This window comes from Pleurodeles waltl, chromosome 9 (genome assembly GCF_031143425.1).
Source record: "Pleurodeles waltl isolate 20211129_DDA chromosome 9, aPleWal1.hap1.20221129, whole genome shotgun sequence".
Classification (NCBI taxonomy): Eukaryota; Metazoa; Chordata; class Amphibia; order Caudata; family Salamandridae; genus Pleurodeles; species Pleurodeles waltl.
This window is the reverse complement of record NC_090448.1, coordinates 69,922,386-69,939,968: the sequence shown is the minus strand read 5'-3', so window position 1 is coordinate 69,939,968 and position 17,583 is coordinate 69,922,386. Positions and strand designations below refer to the sequence as shown.

General features: G+C 48.4%; 1 protein-coding gene across 1 annotated transcript in view; it reads left to right on the top strand.

Moving 5' to 3' along the window:
• LOC138259583 (uncharacterized) overlaps positions 1-16,509 on the top strand; it is a 263,081-nt gene extending 246,572 nt beyond the window's left edge. Inside the window, exons 6-8 of the mRNA XM_069207417.1 lie at positions 829-1,000; positions 1,350-1,634; positions 16,025-16,509. Of these exons, the coding sequence (XP_069063518.1) occupies positions 829-1,000; positions 1,350-1,634; positions 16,025-16,509 (942 nt within the window). The remainder of the gene's footprint in view (positions 1-828; positions 1,001-1,349; positions 1,635-16,024) is intronic.
• The last annotated feature ends 1,074 nt before the right edge of the window (positions 16,510-17,583 follow it).

Below are 17,583 nucleotides of genomic sequence, written 5' to 3'. Positions count from 1 at the left end.
GCAAGCAGTGGTTTCAACACAATGGAGATCTCAAAGATTCGATAAAGATCTCCAGGAACGCTGCAGAGGATCTTCAGTGGTGAAATGTTAACGCCATCTTGACATATGTGAAACGATTTTGCCCTCCTCCTCTGGTGGCCACAGTGATAACGGATGCTTCCACTCTAGGGTGGGGAGCGCATCTGGGGGTTCTGGAGATCCAATGTCTTTGGTCTCCAGTGGAACAGATGTTTCACATCAATCTGTTGGAGTTAAGGGCAGTACGTCCTGCTCTCGAGGCCATCCCTCCCTTCCATTTGTGGTCAGTCGTTTCAAGTCTTGACTACTGTGATGTTGTACATCAACAAACAGGGCGGGGTAGGGTAGTATCGTCTCTGGAGAGAGTCTCTACGACTTTGGTCCTGGGCTCAGGACCATTGGATTTGCATAGTAGCAAACCATTTGGCCGGAGTTTTCAACATACGTGTGGACAGTCCCAGCTGGCACTTTTCAGACGTGTCGTCGCCATCCAGAGGTAGTTCTTCACATCTTCCAGTTGTGGGGGGATGCCTCAGATAGACCTCTTTGCCATTCAAGGTAACGCACACTGCCCGTCGTTCTGCATCCTCATGTATTCGATGCAGGGATCATTGGGGGACGCGTTTCAGTTATGTAAAGCAACCGGTTGCTCCACCTCATTTCCTCCCATACCATTGATTCCTCAGGTTCTGAGTGAGATTTGCCAAGACCATGCCCAATCATATTAATAGTCCCGGATTGGCCAAGAAGAGTGTGGTACACAGACCTCCTTCACCTCTCGCAGTGCCCTCAGCTCCATCTCCCTCACAGGGCAGACATCTCGCAGTCGCAGGGGCAGATTCTACAGCCCCCCGTACCCCAGAGCCTGCACCTACAAGCCTGGAGATTGAACGGGGCAATCTGCATTCTTTTTCTCCTCCCCCAGAAGTGGTGGATGTTATTTTATCGGCCAAACAACACTCCACCGAAACGGTCTATGCAGGTAGGTGGGTCAGGCTTGTTAAATGATGTCGGGAGTGACACATTGATCCTTTAAATGCCCTTTTGTCCAATGTTTTACAATTTGCACTCTCTTTAGTACAATAAGGTTGCGCAGTTGCGACAATGAAGGGCTATCTGTCTGCACTGTCAGCATTTATTTGTTTTCCTGACCAACCCTCTTTAAGTCCCCTATAGTTTGAAGGTTTCGTAAGGGTTTCACTAATAGGTTTCCTCTTACTCAGTTTATAATGTCTCAGTGGGATTTAAATTTATTTTTAACGTACCTCATGGGTACACTGTTTGAACCATTGCAATGTTGCCCGTTGAAGCTCCTTATGTTTTTCTTATAGCGATCACGTCGGCTAGACGTGTTAGTGGGCTGCAAGCTCAAAGTGTAAAACCCCTGTTTACCACTTTCCATGCTACCAAGGTGGTTTTGAGAACCAGGGCAGCTTTTCTACCAAAGGTGGTGACTCCTTTACATTTAGGGCAGTCCATCACCCTTCTGTCCTTTTACCCTTCTCCCTATCCCTTTAAGGAGGAGGAGAGGATGCACCGTCTGGATCCAAAAAGAGCACTGAGCTTCTATGTGGACGGAACGAAAGATTTCAGGACAGATGATCATCTTTTTGTTGGTTAGGTGGGCAAGATGAAGGGCAAAGCCATCCATAAAAGAGTACTATCAAGGTGGGTCATTCTTTGCATTAAAATGTTATTCACTGGCAAAGAGGATTCTCCCGAGGGCATTCATTCAACCAGAGCTAACTTTACTACTTCTGCTTTGGCTAGAGGTGACCTGTTGTAGATATTTGCAAAGCAGCAAATTGGACTTCTCTTCTTACTTTTTAGAAGCATTACTGCTTAGACTCAGATGTGAGGAGGGACGGTCATTTTGCCCATTCAGTGCTGAAGGATTTCTTGGCATAGTCAAACAGTCAGCCACCTCCAATTGCGGCACTGCTTTGGGATTCCATTCAAAAGGTAAGGAATCCACAGGTAGATGTATCTATCGGAAGAACACATTACTTAACTTTGGTAATGCTTTTTCTGGGGGATACTGTGTCTGTCACGGGGATAATGTCAGCTTAGATTAGGTTTTACCCTGACCCTTCCCTTCTCCTTCCGCAACACAAGATGCGCCTGTTGTTTTCTTCTAGATTACATGGGATGTCTGTCCCTTTAAGACATCCACAAAGAGACATGAGGAGGGTTGTGGCCTCGAGTGTGACGCTGATCAGCCCCCAGATGAATGGTGGCCGGAAATTGGAAGGACGATAAATCCGGAAGGAAGGAATGCCAACAAGAGAGGAGCACCAAACGGAGACACCATGGGAGACCGGCAAAGGACCAGACCGGCTGGCACAGTTCGACTCTGGAGGCTCCAAAGCCCTGTTGAAAATTTCCAGAGAACCAGATATGAGATGGTGGAGTAAACCGGGAGGCCACCATCCCTTCATGTCACCCCGCCACGCTCCCGAAGGAGTGTGGCTAACCAAGGTACGTGGACGTCTGCCAAGACAAGTGGGAGGGTGGAACATGGGTAGATGTGAAGAGGGGACACTGGTCTGAGAGACGGGCTCTCCTCTTCTTATTTGGAAGATAGGAATGAGCCTTGCATGCTACATTTTCAAGTAAAAGAAACAAGCATGACAACACGGTGACGGGATAAGGAAAACCATGATTATCTCCCTCACACCCGCCCCCATAAAAATAAGACAAAATTAGAGAGTATACACTTACCTGTGGTTCTTTACTCTTCTGTCTGAGGCCGCAACAGCCACGGTTGTACAGTCTGGTCGAGACTAGAAGGGTGAGGAAGAACGGAGAGGACCATTACGAACCAAGCCACAGAGAAGCAAAGCATGAGCTGTACATAGAGAAAATAAAGAGACCCATAAGTAACCAAACAAGGCGTAGAGTACTTCATTTATCGGGTTGCCTACCTGTGTGACAGTCTTACCTGCCTTCCAAGAATGAAATTGTTTGTGTATATTGTATGTATGTCTTTGTGGCAAATTCTATATACAGAATGTGTGTTTATCGCACATGTTGTGCTTGTGATGTTGGTGTTAGCCTCAAAGGCACGGTAAAAAAAAGTGGGTGAAACTGACATTAGCATGGTGGCAAGGACTTCTCATGGCTCTGACGACACCAGACTGAGTCTAGGCAGAAACCTATAGGCGCCAGGGTAAAAAAAAAAAAAAAAAAAAGTTTTTTTTTTCTTTGTTTTTTTTTTAGAGATGGGGAGCGACCCATCAGGCAAGGATCGCTCCCCGGGGGGCAAATTGTATTTAGACCATTTCTGCCCCCCCCTGGGGGCAGATTGGCAGAGTTTAGGTCAATCTGCCCCCAAGGGGGCAGAAACCACTAGGCACCGGGGATTTGTTTTTTGGCGCCAATGTCACGCAGGGGGAGCGACCCCGTAGGCAAGGGTCGCTCCCGGCGGGGGAGGGTGGAGGGCAAATTTATTTTAGGCCATTTCTGCCCCCCCGGGGGCAGATCGGCCTATTATTAGGCCGATCTGCTCCCGGGGGGGCAGAAACCTCTAGGCGCCAGGGGAAATTCTGTTTTGTGGTTTTTTTTTGTGTTTTTTTTTTTTTTAGATATGGGGAGCGACCCATCAGGCAAGGATCGCTCCCCGGGGGGCAAATTGTATTTAGACCATTTCTGCCCCCCTGGGGGCAGATTGGCAGAGTTTAGGTCAATCTGCCCCCAAGGGGGCAGAAACCACTAGGCACCGGGGATTTGTTTTTTGGGGCCAATGTCACGCAGGGGGAGCGACCCCGTAGGCAAGGGTCGCTCCCGGGGGGGGGGGGGGGGGGGGGTGTTGGGGGGCAAATTTATTTTAGGCCATTTCTGCCCCCGGGGGGGCAGAAACCTCTAGGCGCCAGGGGAAATTTTGTTTTGTGTTTTTTTTTTTTTTTTGAGATGGGGAGTGACCCATCAGGCAAGGGTTGGGGGCAAATTTATTTTAGGGCATTTCTTGCCCCCCCCCCCCCCCCCCCTGGGGCCGGCTGAGCTACAGGCCAAACACCACAGGTAGGCACCTTGCAAAAAACACCTCTGTTTTCTGTGAAAAAATATGTTGTGTCCACGTTGTGTTTTGGGCCATTTCCGTTTTGTGGCCGCTAGGCCTACCCACAGAAGTGAGGTACCATTTTTATCGAGAGACTTGGGGGAACGCTGGGTGGAAGGAAATTTGTGGCTCCTCTCAGATTCCAGAACTTTCTGCCACAGAAATGTGAGGAACATGTGGTTTTTTTAGCCAAATTTTGAGGTTTGCAAAGGATTCTGGGTAACAGAACCTTGTCCGAGCCCCGCAAGTCACCCCATCTTGGATTCCCCTAGGTCTCTAGTTTTCAGAAATGCACAGTTCTGATGGATACAACTAACTGTGGATTCCTCACCTAATGAATACTCCCATGGCGCCAGCATTCGATGGAAATCTTCTTACTAGTCTCTGCACATCGACGAGGACGTCACTCTAGCCCACGCGACGCCGTCTGACGTCATACAGGCAATAAGAGGTCCTCGACGACGTGCGGACGTCAGTTCCCTTTTTTCCGTGCATTCGAAACGGTTATCTTCGAGGGAGCAACTGTTACTTTTGTGGTTACAGTGTATTTTTGCTGCGTAGTCTTTCGCTGTGTTAATAATGTCGCAGAGAAAGTCTGGATTTAAGCCTTGTCGTGAGTGTGGAGGCAAGATGTCGGTGACGGATCCTCATTCCGATTGCCTTTGGTGTTTGAGCTCCGACCAAGACGTCTCGACTTGTGATTCATGCCAGCACATGAATCCAAAGGCCCTCAAGGAACGTGAGGTGAAGCTGTTTATGGCAAAATCGAAGGAGAAGCATCACAAGAAGTCTTCTTCTCCAAAACATCGGCGTCATCGAGACTCCCGGCGCCGTAGAGAATCTCGGCGTCATTCGAAGGAGACTCGTTCCAGGTCTTCGGATCGGCGCCGAAGGACATGGGAGATCAGTCCCACGGTTACGCCGCATCCTTCGACGCCGTTGCCCTCTCTGGCGTCTCCAACTTCACCTGGACAGGCGTCGGTGATTGAGGTATTGGAGCCTCAGGTGTTTTCTCCGGCGCAGACGTCGAGGCCGGCGTCGGGGTCGCCTCCGAGACAGGCACCTCAGTATCCGGCTTTTCCCACCCCTGGAGCCGATAGTTCCGCATTCTTGAATGCGATGTATGCCATCTTCCAACAGATGGCTCCAGGGGGTGCTCCGGCTGGGCCTTTGGCCTTTTCTTTGGGTGATCCTGCGCCTCTTCGGCCAGCACCCTTTATGCCCTTTCTCCCTTTTGGGAACGTGGGCTCGGCGCCGGTGGCCGCTCCGGTGGCTTCAGAAGGATTGGCCCCGGGGATTTCCATCCCGTCGACGTCGGGATTTCGGCCTGTGACTCCGGTGGGTCCATCTGCTTCAGCTGCTCTTTCGTCGGCGCCGAAGTTACCTGTGGCGCCGGACGCGGCGTCGGTGGCTTCTGAAGATCGGCGCCGATCTTCGACTTCGGCGGAGGCATTGTCGACTCCGCGTATTGAACAACGACTTCATTCGAGGAGACGTGCTCTCCGTGTATTAGAGGAGCAGGAGTACCAACGAGCCCTGGAGGAAGGAGAGCTAGAGGACTCTGGTGATGGGCTGCGTGGTCTGGAGTCGGCCAGTGGGCTGGACACTTCCCCTGAGTGGGATCTTTCGTCCCCGGGAGAATATACTGAGGAGGCTGCTTCCTTTCATGCAGTGGTACGGAAGGCAGCTAGTTTTTTGGATCTGCCTTTGCCGGTGGTGGAGGCTAAACAAAACCTTTTAACAGAGGTGCTACATCCGGCCTCAGCTGCGGCGGAGCCTCTTTTGCCATTTAATGACGCTCTGCTGGATCCGGTGTTAGAGGTGTGGAAGAGGCCGGCATCTTCCCCAGCAGTTCACAGAGCCGTGGCCTGGAGGTATCGGGCGGCTCCGACTGACCCTGGTTTTCCATCTAGGCACCCTACGCCGGAGAGCTTGGTGGTGCAGGCCTCCTGTTCATCCAAGTCAGCGCCTGGTTCTTTCCCGACGGTGCCTGGGGACAGAGATTCAAAGAAACTAGAGGCGCAGTCCAAGAAGATTTTTTCGTCCTGCAGTCTGGCGTTAAAAGCCACCAATGCAACCTGTATCCTGGGGAGGTATATTCATGCTCTGATGGATGACATTTCCTCATCGTTTACAGAGCTTCCCCAGGGTCTTTTGGATCTTGTTTCAAATGCCCAGGCTGCTGCGACCCAGATTATCCAGACGGGACTGGATACCACCGACTCGGTAGCCAGAGCAATGGGCACAACCGTGGTGGCAAGGAGACAGGCCTGGCTCCGTAACTCGGGCTTTTCTGCGGATGTACAGTCCACATTGTTGGATCTCCCGTTTGATGGGGACAAACTGTTTGGAGCCAAGGCTGATTCGGCCTTGGAACGTTTTAAGGAAAGCAGGGCCACGGCTAAGTCGTTAGGGCTCCAAGCTCCTTCTTCCACGGCCTCTTCCAGATTTTTCAGGAGGTTTCGTGGATTTGGGCGTGGCTCTTCCTCCTCTTCCTTTCGGGGAAGATATCAGCAACCTGCCTCTTCCCATCCTTATAGATCTTTTAGGGGGAGAGGTAGGGTCCGCACCAGAGGAGCCTCTCAGCAGCACTCTGCCTCTTCCTCATCCTCTGGCGGGGTGCAGCAGGGGAAGCAGCCTTAGGCTTCCACCATTTCCCACTCACTCCTCTCCTGTAGGGGGAAGATTACAGCATTTTCTCACCAAATGGAAGACTGTTACAACGGACACTTGGGTTCTCAGTATTGTGGGAAAAGGCTACACCCTTCCCTTTCGGGAGTTCCCGCCCCTCATCCCGCCCCGCCCTTCTTATTGTTCAGAAGAACACCTCCTGTTGCTAGAACAGGAGGTACAAGTCCTCCTTTCAAAGGGCGCGGTGGAGTTGGTCCCAGAGCAGGAAAGGGGTCGAGGATGTTACTCAAGGTATTTCCTGATTCCCAAGAAGGATGGTCGTTTGAGACCAATTCTGGACCTGAGGATCTTGAATTGGTTCCTCAAGCAGGAAAAGTTCAAGATGCTGACCCTAGCACAGGTGCTTTTGGCGTTGAACAAGGAAGACTGGATGGTGTCTGTCGACTTGCAGGATGCTTACTTTCATATCCCGATACTCAAGTCACACAGGAAGTATCTCCAGTTTGTGGTGGGATCGCAGCACTATCAGTTTGCGGTCCTTCCGTTTGGTCTTACTTCAGCCACTCGAGAGAACGCGCATTGTCCGTTATTCTGCAGCCTCCAGTATCCGATGCAGGGAGCGTTGGGGGACGCGTTTCAAATAACCTGGTGCGGCCAGTTGCTTTACGCGTTTCCTCCCATACCCTTGATTCCTCGAGTATTGAGGAAGATTCGCCAGGACCGGGCTCTAGTCATCCTAATAGCTCCGGATTGGCCAAGGAGGGTATGGTACTCCGACCTTCTCCAACTCTCAATGTGCCCTCCGCTCCGTCTCCCTTTCAGGGCAGACCTCCTCTCGCAGTCACAGGGGCAGGTTCTACACCCCAACCTCCAGAGTCTGCACCTACATGCCTGGAGATTGAACGGGGCAACCTGAGTTCCTTCTCTCTCCCACCTGAGGTAGTGGATGTTATATTAGCGGCCAGGCGACACTCCACTAAATCTATCTACGCTAATATATGGTCTAAATTTGTTGCGTGGTGTGGAGAGAGGCAGATTGATCCTTTGCATGCTCATCTATCGGACGTTTTGTCTTTTGCTCTGTCTCTAGCGCAGAAAGGTTGTGCAGTGGCTACCAATAAGGGTGATTTATCGGCCTTGTCAGCCTTCATATGTCTTCCAGACCAACCATCTTTATTTAAATCCCCTATTGTTATCAGATTCTTGAAAGGTCTTCTAAATAAATATCCTCCAAAGCCATTCGTTATGCCGCAATGGGATTTGTCCTTGGTCCTGACTTTCCTTATGGGGTCCCCTTTTGAACCTATGCATTCTTGCCCCTTAAGGTATTTGGTTTTAAAAACAGTCTTCCTGATAGCTATAACATCAGCAAGGAGAGTGAGTGAGTTGCAGGCATTATCAGTAAAGCCCCCTTATACAACTTTTTATGGGGATAAGGTGGTGTTGAGGACCAAGGCTGCTTTCCTCCCGAAGGTTGTTTCACCTTTCCATTTGGCTCAGGCAATTACTTTGTCCACGTTCTATCCTCCGCCTCATCCTTCCAAAGAGGAAGAAAGACTGCACCGTCTGGACCCAAAGAGGGCGTTGAGCTTCTTTATTGATACAACAAAGGATTTCAGGCTGGAGGATCAGCTGTTTATTGGATACGTGGGCAAGAGGAGAGGAAAGGCAGTCCACAAGAGAACACTATCCAGGTGGGTTGTTCTTTGCATTAAAATCTGTTACTCCTTGGCAAAGAAGGATCCTCCTGAGGGCATTAGAGCTCATTCCACCAGAGCTAAGTCGGCCACTTCGGCCTTGGCCAGAGGTGTTCCTGTGGTCGACATCTGCAAGGCCGCAACTTGGTCGTCCCTTCACACTTTTGCAAAACATTACTGTTTGGATTCTGAGGTTATAAGGGACGGCCATTTTGCACGGTCAGTGCTGCAGGATTTCTTGGTTTGACCATTTAGGCACCCACCGCCGGGCGTGGTACTGCTTTGGGACTCTATTCATTAGGTGAGGAATCCACAGGTAGTTGTATCCATCAGAAGAACGAGTTACTTACCTTCGGTAATGACTTTTCTGGTGGATACATTAGCTACCTGTGGATTCCTCACGGTCCCACCCGCCTCCCCGTTGCCTTTCTGGTCTTACCAAGTAATCCTTGAGTACGCTCCTCTTGGTCTTTGAGGGTGCAATAGATGTTGTATATATTATATTTATATATATGTATATATCGTTGTGTATATACTTGATGTGTATATATATTTTAAAAAAGAGAGAGTTATATATATATAAAAGATTTACAGTTATTCATGCAATGTTGTGTATTTTTACAATGTAATGGGATGTTGCCTTGCTCTTTCATTGCATTGCCTGGTTGTTCTCATGCACGTAAAAAATGATTGGGACTGACGTCCGCACGTCGTCGAGGACCTCTTATTGCCTGTATGACGTCAGACGGCGTCGCGTGGGCTAGAGTGACGTCCTCGTCGACGTGCAGAGACTAGTAAGAAGATTTCCGTCGAATGCTGGCGCCATGGGAGTATTCATTAGGTGAGGAATCCACAGGTAGCTAATGTATCCACCAGAAAAGTCGTTACCGAAGGTAAGTAACTCGTTCGTTTGGTAGGTTTCCCTAGGTGGCGGCTGAGCTACAGGCCAAAATCTACAGGTAGTCACTTCGCAAAAAACACCTCTGTTTTCTTCCAAAAATTTGGATGTGTCCACGTTGCGCTTTGGGGCGTTTCCTGTCGCGGGCGCTAGGCCTACCCACACAAGTGAGGTATCATTTTTATCGGGAGACTTGGGGGAACGCTGGGTGGAAGGAAATTTTCTGGCTCCTCTCAGATTCCAGAACTTTCTGCCACAGAAATATGAGGAACATGTGTTTTTTTAGCCAAATTTTGAGGTTTGCAAAGGATTCTGGGTAACAGAACCTGGTCCGAGCCCCGCAAGTTACCCCTCCTTGGATTCCCCTAGGTCTCTAGTTTTCAGAAATGCACAGGTTTGGTAGGTTTCCCTAGGTGCCAGCTGAGCTAGGGGCCAAAATCTACAGGTAGGCACTTCACAAAAAACACCTCTGTTTTCTTCCAAAAATTTGGATGTGTCCACGTTGCGCTTTGGGGCGTTTCCTGTCGCGGGCGCTAGGCCTACCCACACAAGTGAGGTATCTTTTTTTATTGGGAGACTTGGGGGAACATAGATTAGCAAAACAAGTGTTATTGCCCCTTGTCTTTCTCTACATTTTTTCCTTCCAAATATAGGAGAGTGTGTAAAAAAGACATCTATTTGAGAAATGCCCTGTAATTCACATGCTAGTATGGTCACCCCGGAATTCAGATATGTGCAAATAACCACTGCTCCTCAACACCTTATCTTGTGCCCTTTTTGGAAATACAAAGGTTTTCTTGATAGCAATTTTTTACTCTTTATATTTCAGCAAATGAATTGCTGTATACCCGGTACAGAATGAAAACGCACGTCAGGGTGCAGCTCATTTATTGGCTCTGGGTTCCTTGGGTTCTTGATAAACCTACAAGCCCTATATATCCCCGCAACCAGAGGAGTCCAGCAGACGTAACGGTATATTGCTTTCGATAATCTGACATTGCAGGGAAAAGTTACAGAGTAAAACGTAGAGAAACATTTATGTTTTTTTCACCTCAATTTCAATATTTTTCTTTTTCAGTTATTTTCTGTAGGAAACCCTTGTAGGATCTACACAAATGACCCCTTGCTGAATTCAGAATTTTGTCTACTTTTCAGAAATGTTTAGGTTTCTGGGATCCAGCATTGGTTTCATGCCCATTTCTGTCACTGACTGGAAGGAGGCTGAAAGCACAATAAATTGCAAAAATGGGGTATGTCCCAGTAAAATGCCAAAATTGTGTTGAAAAATTGGGTTTTCTGATTCAAGTCTGCCTGTTCCTGAAAGCTGGGAAGCTGCTGAGTTTAGCACGGCAAACCCTTTGTTGATGCCATTTTCAGGGGAAAAACCACAAGCCTTCTTCTGCAGCCACTTTTTCAATTTTTTTTGAAAAAAACGAAATCTTCCCTGTATTTTGGCCAATTTCTTGGCCTCCTTCAGGGGAACCCACAAAGTCTGGATACCTCTAGAATCCCTAGGATGTTGGAAAAAAAGGACGCAAATTTGGCTTGGTTAGCTTATGTGGACAAAACGTTAGGAGGGCCTGTGATCGGGCAGTCCCGATCACGTCCTCGGCGCTGGTGGTCACGGACGTGTGGGATAGTTCCGACACGTCATTTCTGTGTTGCCGTGGGAACGCTCCCTGACGGCGGATCACGTCCCCTGGTTGCCGGGGAAACCCCGGAGGGCTTCCGGGCGGCGGCGGTGAAGAAGGGGAGTGGCCAGAAGATCGGGGAAAGGGAAGGAGAAGACGGGAGGAGAGAGACGAGAGGAGAAAGAGCGGAAGAAGAGGAAGAGAAGAGAATCAACGCGACGCTGCCCGAAGACGAGGTACTGGAGGAGGAGACTGACGCCAGGGTACCTCAGCTGAGGGGACACCCAAGAACCGGCCACGACCCAGGAGGGTCGTGGCTTACTAAGGTACGGTCTTTTTGGGACACCAAAGGAACCATACAGATTAAGAGGGCACTGGGGAAGGGACCTGGGAAGGAGTAAAGGGAGGGCTGGAGAGGAACGTGGAGAGCACAAATTTAGGCACAATTAAATCACAAAAACGTGCACTTTTAAGGTTGGTGTTTCACCTTGCCCTAACTCACTACCAGCACAACCCCACCCTTTTTCCCTTCCCCTTTTGGTATAAAAACCCTAAGTTCAGATTAAAACGCCCCACTTACCGTAGCGTTTTCCTTCTTTTCCGGTACATCCTCGCTGGAACCAACCGAGAGACAGAGGGAACGCCAAACTGAGAAACAATGAAGAAAGGAGAGTAAAAACCCACTAAGAAGTGTAGAAGACGTTGACTAGAGACTTTAAAACCCTGTAAAGACAAGGAAAATAAATATACAAACTAAACCTCTTAAAATAAACCACTTACCTGATCACCACAATCTCGCTCTGTTGTATTTATACCGTTCAGCCTGCCACAGTGGTGTCAGAAGTGGGATTTTTGGGTACAACCCAGGGCAACCGAACGGTATAAACAATGAGTGAACGTCCGTCCCTAGAGGATATGATTAAACAGCTAGCGGAAGGCCAACGCCACTTGCAGTTGGTATGGGAAGCTCACCAACGAGAGGCGAAAGAGGACAGGGAGGCCTTACAGTCGGCTTTGAAAAGTCAAGCCACGATACTAGCGAACAACCAACTCGTACACAAATCGGCAATTAAAAAATTAACAGAGACAATAGCCGCCAGCAAAGTCCACCCCAATGTCCCCAGTTCGGTGTTACAAAAATATCAGGAGGGAGAAGACCCGGAATCATTCTTTACTAACTTTGAAAGAGTCGCTTCTTCTGCCCAATGGCCGGAAGAAAGATGGGGACAATATGTGGCGCCTTTGCTTACCGGACTCTTGCAAGCCGCGTATCAAGCAGCGAATCCCGGGGGAACAACACCCTACAAAGACATAAAAAACAGCATCTTAGAACGGGTAGGACATGATACAGAGTATTATCGAGTTAAATTCCGGAAAGTAAAGTGGGGACGAATGAGGACCCCCGAACCTTTTATTTCCGTGTTAAAGATTTAGCCCTGAAATGGTTGGGACCTATCGGGAATAGCCGGGAGGAGGTCATACAAACGATTGTCCTCGAACAATATTTGGATTCCTTACCTACTCCTACAAAAAACTGGATAAGACAACACCCAAAGGTAGATACAGACATGGCCATTGACTTAGCCTGTGCGTACCATCGATCCGCCGACGTGAGGAGTATACAGTCCAGACCCAACATAAAACCCGTCTTACCCAATCCCAAACCCTCACCGAGATTTCCTCTAGATGACCCGGTTCCCCGCAGACTTGGAGAAGGCCCTCCCTTACAGGGACCACAATGCTTTAACTGCGGCGAGTGGGGTCATATAGCTCGTACGTGCCCGCGGAAAATAGAGGGGAGTGAACCTATGGAAATAGGAGTGACCAGGCGACGTGTACTATGTACAGGAGGGGGAGACATTAAATATAAGCTAACCCTAAAAAATTAATGGGCGATCCTTATGTGCTCTCATCGATTCGGGTTGCAGCCAATCCGTGGTTTGCGAAGACTTAATAGGCCCTATAGATAGGGAAACCAGTCGATGGGTCAATATTTGCTGTATTCAGGGCGACAAGGAGCAATACCCCCTGAAAGTAGTCGAACTAGAGTGGGGTGACTACAGAGATTTACTTCCGATGGGAGTTATGTCTCACCTTATTGAGGAATGTATCGTGGGTACCGACTATGACCACTTCCAAAAGCTCCTGGATCATGTTCGAAGTCCTAAGTCTTCCCAGGAGTGGTGGGTTGAGGCTCCTTTTTCGGGAAGCCCCATTGAATGTCCTCTATCCCGCCGAAAACTTTCACGTCGAGAAAAACGGGATGAGCGAGTACCGTTCCGGGCTCATAAAGAACAGGAGCAAACCCAAGGACTTATAGCAGAGACACATGAAGCACCCCTAAGTTTCCATTACCAACAGAGAGAAGATCCTTCCCTCACTCAGGCCTGGAGCTCCGCAAAAACGGAAGAAACCGATGAGGTGGGTCCCTACTTCCTGGTTAAAAGAAATCTCCTCTATAGGGTTACCACTACCCGAGCAGGGGAACGCAAACATCAGTTAATAGTACCAGAATCCTATAGGAATCAAGTCCTGACGCTATCCCACAACCAACCGGGGGGGGGGACATTTTGGGAGAGAAAAAACTGAGGAGTATCTCCTCCGACGGTTCTATTGGCCAGGGGTATTTGCCCACATTAGGAAATATTGCTCCCAATGTCCCAGGTGTCAGCTCACAGAACCAGGTAGGCCCAAGAAAGCGCCACTTATACCCCTTCCCATCATAGACATTCCATTCAGCAGGGTGGGGATGGATTTAATTGGACCATTAGTGCCTTCCTCCAAAGGTCATACATATATATTGGTTATCGTAGACTATGCTACCCGGTACCCCGAAGCCGTCCCCCCTGACAAGTATGACAACAAAAACAGTCGCACAAGCAATGATAACTGTGTTCGCTCGAATAGGGTTTCCCCGAGAGATACTCACTGACCAAGGGACCCCATTCATGTCGAATCTCATGAAACAAGTCTAATACATTGGGCATTTCACAAATAAAAACTTCAGTTTATCATCCACAGACAGACGGATTGGTGGAACGCTACAATCGGACCATCAAATCTCTATTAAAGAAAATAGTCAAGGATTCAGGCAGGGATTGGGACCAAAAATTACCCTTAGTTCTGTACGCTATCAGAACCCATGAACAGGCCTCAACGGGACATAGCTCATTCGAACTAGTGTTCGGACGGCAACCCCGTTCCCTTTTAGATATGGCTGTAGAAACATGGGAGGAGGAAGCCGAGGGAGAGGGAAGGCCGTTGTTGGAATATGTCCACAACTTGAAATCCCATTTACAAGGGCTATGGGAAGAGGTACGACAAAATATGGAACAGGCCCAAACGATACAAAAGCATTATTATGACAGAGGGAGTAAGTTGCGGATCTTCCAGCCAGACGACCAGGTATTAATAATGCGCCCCACGTCGGAGCAAAAACTTCTCGCGAGATGGCAGGGTCCTTATCGGGTTGTTCGAGCGGTATCCCCTGTCACTTATCTCATAGAACTAAATGCCAATCCTAAAAAGACCCAAATTTATCATGTGAATCTCTTAAAGAAATGGGAAATTGCAGAGAACGTAGACAATTCAGTAGAAATGGGCCGGTTTTTATATCCCAGTAAAGAACTAAACATAGAGTTCTTCCCTAAGGACCAGCACGATGTTAACAAAATGCCCACTGTCAATAGTTCGTTGACAGGTTCAGAGAAAGAGCAGTTATATTCCTTATTGAGTCAATTTCCACAGGTTTTTTCAGAGACACCAGGAAAAACCTCATTAATCTGTCATAAAATACGAACAACCCCAGGTAAAATAGTCAGATTGCGACCCTACCGTATTCCTGAGGTAAGGAAACAGATCATAGAAGACGAGATACAGAAGATGTTAGCCCTCGGAGTGGTGGAACCCTCTAATAGCCCCTGGTGCTCCCCAGTAGTCCTGGTACCGAAACCTGATGGGTCCGTCAGATTTTGTATCGACTTCCGAAAGCTTAATGAAATATCTATGTTTGACACATATCCAATTCCCCGAGTAGACGATGTCCTTGAAAAATTGGGAAAAGCTAAATATATGTCCACATTGGACCTAACTAAGGGGTATTGGCAGATTCCTCTGGCACCAGATGATAAAGAAAAAACAGCCTTCTCTACCCAATCCGGTCTTTACCACTTTACAGTGTTACCCTTTGGATTACATGGAGCTCCGGCTACCTTCCAGAGACTAATGGATAGAATACTAAAGCCCTTTCACACATTCTCGGCAGCATATTTGGATGATGTCGTCATTTTTAGTGAGACCTGGGGGGATCATTTATACCATCTGCAGCTAATATTTAATACGCTGGCAAAAGCAAGATTAACCGCCAACCCCAAGAAATGCATTTTAGGGAAAACTGACATATCTTACCTCGGATACAATATTAGCCAGGGTACCCTACAACCCCAAACCACAAAAGTGGAAGCCATAAAACATGCCCCTACCCCTAAAACAAAGAAAGACTTGCGCTCTTTCCTGGGATTAGTGGGTTATTACCGAAGGTTCATACCGGGATATTCCACCCTTGCAGCTCCCCTCACAGACCTCCTATCCAAATCCCACCCTAATCGATTGTTACCTTTTTCAGACCTTCAGACGAATAGTTTTGAGAAATTAAAATCCTATCTGACGAAGGAACCCGTATTAAACTGTCCGGACTTCTCCAAACCGTTTCATCTGTACACAGATGCCTCTGATGTAGGACTGGGGGCGGTTCTGTCTCAACCTGACGAGGAAGGCAGGGATCACCCTATAGTATTTATCAGTAGGAAACTTTTTCCCCGAGAACGCCATTATCCCATCATCGAGAGAGAGTGTTTGGCTATTAAATGGGCGGTGGACAATTTGCAATATTATCTCTTGGGCCGCCCTTTTGTTCTATATACGGATCACGCTCCCCTTACCTGGATGGCCGCTCATAAGGATTCTAACTCCCGGATTTTGCGATGGTTCCTTGAACTACAGCCTTTTTCCTTTCAGGTTCGCCACATCCCTGGGGCCCAACAGGGTCCTGCGGATTATTTGTCCCGTTTTCCTTGCTCTTCTTCGGTCCTAGAGCAGGACCATTCTTGGGATGGGGTGTGTGATCGGGCAGTCCCGATCACGTCCTCGGCGCTGGTGGTCACGGACGTGTCGGATAGTTCCGACACGTCATTTCCGCGTTCCCGCGTTGCCGTGGGAACGCTCCCTGATGGCGGATCGCGTCCCCTGGTTGCCGGGGAAACCCCAGAGGGCTTCCGGGCCGCGGCGGTGAAGAAGGGGAGTGGCCAGAAGATCGGGGAAAGGGAAGGAGAAGACGGGAGGAGAGAGACGAGAGGAGAAAGAGCGGGAGAAGAGGAAGAGAAGAGAATCAACACGACGCTGCCCGAAGACGAGGTACTGGAGGAGGAGACTGTCGCCAGGGAACCTCAGCTGAGGGGACACCCAAGAACCGGCCACGACCCAGGAGGGTCGTGGCTTACTAAGGTACGGTCTTTTTGGGACACCAAAGGAACCATACAGATTAAGAGGGCACTAGGGAAGGGACCTGGGAAGGAGTAAAGGGAGGGCTGGAGAGGAACGTGGAGAGCACAAATTTAGGCACAATTAAATCACAAAAACGTGCACTTTTAAGGTTGGTGTTTCACCTTGCCCTAACTCACTACCAGCAGAACCCCACCCTTTTTCCCTTCCCCTTTTGGTATAAAAACCCTAAGTTCAGATTAAAACGCCCCACTTACCGTAGCCTTTTCCTTCTTTTCCGGTACATCCTCGCTGGAACCAACCGAGAGACAGAGGGAATGCCAAACTGAGAAACAAAGAAGAAAGGAGAGTAAAAACCCACTAAGAAGAGTAGAAGACGTCGACTAGAGACTTTAAAACCCTGTAAAGACAAGGAAAATAAATATACAAACCAAACCTCTTAAAATAAACCACTTACCTGATCACCACAATCTCGCTCTGTTGTATTTATACCGTTCAGCCTGCCACAGGGCCTAATCGCGAACTGCCCCAAATAGGCAAAAAAAGTTCTGGCACAGGAGGGGGAAAAGGCCTGGCAGCGAAGGGGTTAAACTTATATCAACATTTGCGTTATTAAATCTGTATTGAAAACTTCGTAGGCCTTAAGTTAGCATAAACTGCAGCTTAGCTGCTCGGCTCTCATATTAAATGCATTTTTCTATTTTTCAGTGTGCTGACTCACAAGGGGCCATGACCCTGCGTGTTCTTTTTCTTCGACTTGGAAGATGAATGTAACCATGTTAAATCCGTTCTCAGGCGCATTCTCTATGCCCATGGAATAAATGTTATAATATATTGAAACAGTGTAGATTAATGTAATGTACAAGGTCATTCAAACCGGGGACGACAATGGAACTGCTGACCAAAATATATACAAAGAATTACAAAGGGATGAAGTAACACCGGATGTGCCACCTCTCAATTACGAAGACCAATCAAAGACTTGTAAACCAATATGGGGTGAAGATTAGGATTACCTAATGTCAAATTTGATAGGTTAAAGATAGAGGGGTATAGCAAGTGTCCAATAGAATTTTGGGGGAATGTACTACGAAAAAAGGATGAAAACCCATGTCACAGAAAGCTCATCTGAGTGAGTTAGGGAATGCTATT